Consider the following 7,505-nt stretch of genomic DNA (forward strand, 5'->3'; position numbering starts at 1 on the left):
TCTAATTAGAAAAATTGTGTCTTAAGATAAAGTATGATAAATTGTATTTTTAGCAATTTTTTTTTAAAGACTCCAGCTAAAGGCATTTTCATAAAAGAAAAAATATATGAAAAACACACAACTTTAAGAGGTTTTTGTGAGAATCTTATGAGATAAAAACAAAAACTAAGTCCAGATCCTTAATCTAGGATAAATTTCCTTTCCAACGATACCAAACACGTTGACATACGTGACAACAATTTTTTTGATTTTTGCCCGCTCATACAGCACTGTGAGTCAGTCTGTTTCGAAGCAGACAAGGACTGAAGGATCGACTGCGTACTTCTTTCTTTTTCCACCTGCAACAAAATACGTAATTCCTTTGTGCACGCATTCAGCTCCATTCAGAGCGAATTCTTTGCCATCCCCTTCTTAATTTGCGCTTTTTACTTATTAAGTTAAGAATGTTTGGGGTGTGCAGGCCAGGGCAGTAAGAACTTCGATGTTTAATAGAAGGATTTGGTGTTGCAATTTCTGCGGACTTAACTATTATATCAGTGAGATGTTCAGCTGCCCTGTCGATATCATTCTTGGTCCGAGTAGGAAATTGCGGGTTAATGTGCGAACTGACATACTTTTGGTATTTTAACCAGTTTGTGTGCTTATTTGTAAGATTTTTTTTGTTTTTTTTTCATAATTAATAAACATTGATAATGTTATGAGGCAGGGTGAATGATCTGAAGAGAGATCAAGTAAGGCTTCAGTATTAACTCGGTGTCGCGCAATACCCTTGGATACACCAAAGTCAATAAGATCGGGTATTTTTTGGTGGTCAGATGGCCAATACGTTGGCTGACCAGTAGACAAGACGTAAAATCCTCTGTTCTGGATTACTTTATATAGATTTCTACCCTTTGGTGTAATCAATCTAGATCCCCAGAATGTGTGCTTGGCATTGTAATCTCCTGCTACAATAAACTTACTGCCAAACTTTAGGAAAAAGTCATTAAATTGTTATTCTGTTATGTTATGACGAGAGGGACAGTTATAGCAGATACAGTAAGGCCTCCCAAGTGGTCATCAATGTGTATTGCAGTGTTATGAATGGACTCATCACTTTGCGATTCTAATTCATAGTGCTTTATTCTGTTACGAATGAGAATAGCTGTTCCACCTCAGGCTTTACCTTGTGGATGCTTAGTATCATAGAGTTTGTACCCATTAATTTGAAAGTTATTAAATTGCGTGAGGTGGGTTTCAGATACAAGCAAAACGTCTATATGATATCTCTCTAGGAAAATTACTAGTTCGTTTTTATGCTGGGTTATCCTGTTCGCATTCCAAAAAAAATTTTGAGATTATTCATGGTTTAGCTAAAATGGCTTGAAGTAATAGATTTTGATTTTTAATCAAATCTTGTACCGTGTTTTGCATTGCCATCATTTGCTCCTGCATAACTTTCATAAAGTTGTTTATAGTAGCTTCTAGGTTACTACTATTCTGACCAAAAAGAGGTTGTGTCGGAAGAGTATTTTTGAACATTAGTGCAAATGAAGTAAAGTTATTAACAGTCATTGGCGCAGACACCGCACCGCACCGCAGTTACCGCACTTTTTAGATTTTAGGTCCATTTTCGGTTTCACACTTTCTTTAGAAGTGTGTAGATCCCCACAGATAACACAGACAACAGGTAATGTGACGAATTTTGTATGGATAAATGTACATTTAGAGTAGCATTTAGAGCTAAATGCGCTAAATGTGCTTTAACGCGTAAGCAAAAACAGCCCATAAGGCTTCCTTAAGTGGGCACCGAATTTACCAAGATTAATATTTTTCAATGATATTTAGGCAGCGCCGAGTTTTGTAGTCGAAAAGTATACTGTGTAAATTTTGTTGCAAAATTCCAAATAGCTTTTTTTAATCAACAATTGAAAATTTTTGCAGTATTTTGGAAATTTTTATTTTTCTTTGAAAGTAAATGTCCGAATGAAAAAATTTTTTGGGTGCAGATTTAAAAAACAGTAAACTATACAATAAAATTATTTGCGTTACAAAAATATAATTTTTTTGCTTTTCAATAATTTTTTTTATGAAAACTTGAACATTTAAGCAATTTCTGCGCATCGTGGACGAAAATTTTTAGCAACAACTTATGCACTAAATATTTCTGCACTTATCTATGAAAAAATGCGTGCATTTTGATAGAGTTTGGTTGGAATGAATTTTTATTTGCCAGCGTGCGGGCCCGACTCTCGTGGCTGGATCGCGCGCAATCCGCGTTGATTTCTTGCGCAAGAAAGAAATGCACGTTTCAATCGTTCCACTTTTATTTCTCATGCTCGAATTTCGCCTGCCCGCGGGAGTCGAGCGCGCACGCTGGCAAATAAAAATTCATTCCGACCAAACTGTATCGAAAAGCACGCATTTAATTATTGCTTTAATTAATTTGCGCTGCACAGCGGTAAGTAATAAGTGAAAATTTATTTTAATTTGATATCGCTGTTTTTTTTGTTTTTTGCAGTGTTTATTATAATTCGGGTTTTTTCGGTAAACCGAGTTTTTTTTAAACTGTTCAAAATCTGAATGAAAAACCGTGGTTAATCAAAAAACCGATTTTTTGGAAATGGTGCCCATCCCTAATGCCGCCTCAAGTGGGTAGAAACATTTTAAAGCTAAATTTATTAAAGCATAAAAATCGGGATTTTTTATACCCGAGCGCACTAGTGCACAAGGGTATATTAATTTTGTTTAAACTTTTATTTCGGACAGGCGGAAACGAGCGTTTCTAAGAATTAAATCTTGCGTAAATTCTGTTCTTTGGGACCCTAAAGAAGAGTCCTTCAAAGTTACAGCAAAATCTAAAATGGAGCCGCGACTTCAATTAGACGATTTCATATGGAAGGAATCAAAAGAATAGAACTTGAACTAGTTGGGCTGAAACGCAAACTGGTAGCTTTCTAGTTCACAACCAGTGTTGCCAGATTATTGTCTTTTTCGCCCTAAACTGGTCGAATGAATTTACTTTGGTCGGTGGGACGGCTAAAACAAATTTTGGTGGGTTTTCTTATTAGTTTATATGTGAAGCACATTTTCTTCTATACATAGGTTGCTAGAAATTATTTTTGTATAGAAGAAAATAATAACACCATCCGCAAAAAGATTATCAAAAATCGAAACGAATTTACTTAAGCTAGAATTTAATGGTGTATAAAAATGCAAAATTCTTAATAAAAAGTTTGTTGCTGTTGTAAAATTTTGTTGATTTTTTCTAATTTTTCTACGAAATTTGAAATTTGAAGTTATATGGTTTTTGTTGGGTAATCAGCTGTATAAACTGGTCAAAATGTTGTGTGCCTATTATTTTTCACATGACCCCATTTATAATAAAAAAACACTCTTTATCTTTATACATATTTGCTTGCCCTTTTGTAAATCTGATATAATGTTTATGAAACACAACGCAAACACGATATATACAATTTTCTAAAACGGTATTCCTACTACAGCTTCATTCGTAATGCGCTCACTCACTCAAAATTAGATAACCAACGATGTACCGAATCACTTGATTCGCCATAAAAATTTTTGAGAGCAAATTACTTCATTCGAATGTAATTCAGGCTCAATTACCATATGAATTAAGAAAAAATCGTTGCCGTTCCAAATTTTTATTGAAAATTTCTCGAACTCAGCTGTCAAAGCAAGACAGACTAGAAAAATTTAATCGAAGAGAGAGAGAAAATGATGGAAAAAACAACGATAACTGTCAGATCGAATTAGGAATGTGCCGTGTATACGGGTCAATCCCCGAAATTAACAGAAGATAGAACGACTCGTGGCAACTTAGAGTAAAGGGTTCATTAAGTGATTTATGTGGCTTGACTACAAAAATTAATTAAATAGCCACGTACCAGCTTGACCAAATTTGCATACATTTATTTTTACAGTTACCGAAATAATTATAAACTGTAAACTTTTATAGACATTGTTTATTAACTCCCATTATTCATTTTCAGATCATGCATTTAATCTGCACTTAAATGGCCTATATTGTAAATATGAGATATGCAACCTTGTATTTGTACCAAACAACCAAGATTGATTGGTAGGTTGTTTAATCAATCCCACCAAAAAGCAATCAGTTGTTCAGCACAAAACGTTAACAAACAAGCAAATGAAACAACATATTGGCATATTTAAAAAAAGTTGATCTGAAACCCAACGAAAGCTAAATGGCATTTCAACAATCCACAGTTAAACTTAAGTGCCGTTTAAATATTCATTTCAAGTTGGCCCTTAGCCTTTGAAATAAATTGGTAATTTTCAAATTAATTAAAAAAGAAGGTTGTATTCTTCATTTGGGCGGTTGTCATTGGTTCATTGGTTTTGGTCGTAACTTTGGGTGGAAACAAATTTTTCTAGCCGCAACCCTGCAGATTTTAAAATAAAGAAACCGAATCCGACCATCACGACTTGGTTTTTTAAGATACCCTGATGTCCTGACTAATTTTTCTTTTCTCGCCAAATGCCCTGATTTTTACAAAGCTGACCTTTTATAGGCTGTTTACCGTGTAAACATATCTTCAGGTGTGTTTATCCAGCTCATTATCACGATCATTTCTCAGGAAAACGATCTGGATCATTCTTATTGGCAGCACTAGTTGTATACTACTAGCATCAGGAAGAAAACTTAAAAAATGGACTCCCTATATCAGGAAAAGTGTATTTTTAAACGAAATTATATTAATTTAAATACATATTTAACATAAATGCAATTTACTTGAAGAAAGTTAGAAGAAATAAATGGTGTCACATCTGTGGGTGTATACATTAGTTCGTCAGTGTTACCAAATCAAAATCAAATCATCAACCAGGGCGGATCATAATTGAACCAGATCTCTAACAGGATCATATCGTTGTTGCAGCATTTGCGTGCAAAATTTTTATCCGGATCTCGATTACTACCCAAGAAAACACAGCTATCATACATATACTACTAGGTGATTCACAAGGTGTCATAACGAGTCATATTGTCATAATATCATAAATTTTATGACGGTTCAAAATATTTTGTTGTTGCTTGCTACGTGAATTGTGTACTAATGAAATACAACTCTGCACGGTATGTTTTTGGGTTGTCGTATCTAATCAGCTGTCTTTTGTTTACCTTTTCATTTCGCATTTTACTTTTGCCATTTTCATTCTGCTGCTGCGTAAATTTGTTAACTTTACAAAGAAATGCAGCAAGGAGAAAATATCCAGGTAAGTTATCGAATACAAAAGCATAAGTGGCCAAAAATTTACTAAATACATTTGTTCCAGCCAAAGGCAAAACGTGTGCGACTTAATCCGACCAAGAAATGGACAGTGGCGGAAGAAAAGGCACTAGTAGAATTTTTGATGGGCAACAGAAATTTTGAAGTAGGTGTATAGTATAGTAGTACGATATTAAATTTATATTAACAACTTTTATAGAAACCAACAGCGCAATCATATTATAGACGGTTCGCGGAAGAGGCGAACATCGCTGTAGAGTGGAAGTTGATAGGTGCGAAGGTGAGAAATATGAGGTTGAGCTATAATAAAGCCAAAGCATGGGAAGGTTCGACTGGCGCTGGCAGCATGGAAGGGGAGACATTAAAAGGTAAGATTTTTTGTCCACTATGAATTTCATTCGCTTTAACTTTAAGTCATACAATTTTGTTTCAGCTACTTTGCTAAAAAAGTGCACTTGTTACTATGAACTAGACGAAGTTTTTGGTGGCAGAATAGTGGAAGCGGCAATAATTGAAGAGAGCTTGGACTCTGCCTCGAGCAATGATATTTTTAATTCAACGATAATTGAAATAGAAGAAGGCTCCACGTCCGCAACCTATGGAGTGGTGGAAAGTGCAGAGCCGCCAAGTCGCAGAGGCATATATTCGCGGACAGCTGTGTCGGATATAAGAGAAATTTACTCGGAGACCTTAAACTTGAAAAGGGAGAAAATAGAAAATGAAAGTGCATTAAGGGAGAGAGAAGTATACATTAAAGAGAGGGAATTGGCTCTGAAAGAAAAAGAAATTGATTTAAAAGTTAAGGAATTGGAAATGAAAGAACGGTTGGCAATGGAGGAGCTTAGATTGAAGTATAAATGAATTCGAAGTGATTTGCCTGCCATTTAAAAGCAGAGGGAGTAAAATGTTCATAAAATTCTGCTTACCATTTTTAACTAAACTAAATACATACACCAGTGTGCGTACGCTGGTATCCACTTTTGTTTAACTTAACTATTTCTATCTCAAAAGCACAAACAAATTTGTATGAATATTTCGCTTCTTTTGATTTGCATAACACTGCTTATACGTACAACTTCAAGTACTTTTTTTATTTACCAGTATATTAATTTGAATTCAGGCTTTTTATTTCATTTACATTTCATAAATAATTTGTATTAGTTTACGTTTATACCAGAGATCTCAAATATATAAAATAGAGCATTAATCGTTTGTTTGGTTTTGTATAAAGTGCAATAAGTCAGCTCTAGTGTTGCTTGGAGGTGGTATATTAAGTTCAGATGATAGAATGTCACTGCTACTTTCTTTTTCTGAATATTCTATTAAAATATTGTGCAAGATGCAGCACACCATTATCCATTCATTGCAGTGCTTTTTATTTTGATCGGTAAGCATTCTGAATTTAAGTTCTTTTAAACTACCAAATTTTTCCTTTAACAACCCAAAGCAATTCTCAATCCTCACACGATATTTGGAAAAGTATTTGTTGAATAGATCTCTACTCTCTCTTGTATACTCGGTACTATTTTGTCGGAATGGTGTAATTATAAACGGTTTCAGTGGATAAGCGCTATCGGCAGCGATCCACTGAGACGGAACTAAGAAGCGTTCGGGATGTTTAGAAAGTGGGCAGTCCAAAAACATTTTTGCGTCGTGAACGCTGCCCGGGTAGCCTACTGTGACTTGCCTTATTCGCAACTTATAGTCGCAGACAGGTTTCATTTTAATGCAATACTGGCGTTTCCGAGAGAAGTAGAGCTCATGTTTCTTAACAGGTGCTTCGGCCAGTCTAATTTCTGAGCCGTCGATATAGCCTATGCAACCTGGCATCTCATTCCTCGTGGCAGACACAATTTGCAGTCTTTCGAATTCACTTGGCCAATTCAAAAACTTGCTTTTCAAAGATAATATCGCTTTAAAAACTCGTTGTGTCACATTCTGAATTGTGCCACCATTGCCTACGCCAAAAAGAGACGCAACTTTTCGTATCGATAGCCCATCGCCCGAGGAGCCTAATCGATACAACACAATTTGGAGTTGCAATGCTATTGGAAGCTGACTTGTATGGGAGACTGTTTTAAATACGTCAGCGTCTTTTATTAGGTTTAGTATGTACCCAAACTCCTCGGGTCGTACGCGAACCATTTGATTAAACTTCCTGTCGTCAAAACTATTCAGTACACGCCGGTGCCAAACAGCAGATTTTCGAATTCCCAAATGAATACTTCTGCGGTTGCACAAAAGGCTTAA

General features: G+C 35.4%; 1 protein-coding gene across 1 annotated transcript; it reads left to right on the plus strand.

The window, feature by feature from the left end:
- Positions 1 to 5,212: 5,212 nt before the first annotated feature.
- LOC118749478 lies at positions 5,213 to 6,116 on the plus strand. Its single transcript, XM_036484273.1, has 4 exons — positions 5,213 to 5,241; positions 5,302 to 5,400; positions 5,455 to 5,623; positions 5,689 to 6,116. The coding sequence occupies exons 1-4, from the start codon at positions 5,218 to 5,220 to the stop codon at positions 6,114 to 6,116; spliced, it is 720 nt and encodes a 239-aa protein (XP_036340166.1). The 5' UTR covers positions 5,213 to 5,217.
- The last annotated feature ends 1,389 nt before the right edge of the window (positions 6,117 to 7,505 follow it).

Source organism: Rhagoletis pomonella, unplaced genomic scaffold (genome assembly GCF_013731165.1).
Source record: "Rhagoletis pomonella isolate Grant_MI unplaced genomic scaffold, Rhpom_1.0 Rhpom_scaffold_00017, whole genome shotgun sequence".
In the NCBI taxonomy this organism is placed as follows: Eukaryota; Metazoa; Arthropoda; class Insecta; order Diptera; family Tephritidae; genus Rhagoletis; species Rhagoletis pomonella.

Bases quoted from the DNA above. Each gene is read 5' to 3' on its own strand.
- LOC118749478 (XM_036484273.1), top strand. From the start codon at position 5,218: ATGCAGCAAGGAGAAAATATCCAG. The intron at 5,242-5,301 runs GTAAGTTATCGA...CATTTGTTCCAG, and splicing joins AGCAAGGAGAAAATATCCAG to CCAAAGGCAAAACGTGTGCG. The intron at 5,401-5,454 runs GTAGGTGTATAG...CAACTTTTATAG, and splicing joins TGGGCAACAGAAATTTTGAA to AAACCAACAGCGCAATCATA.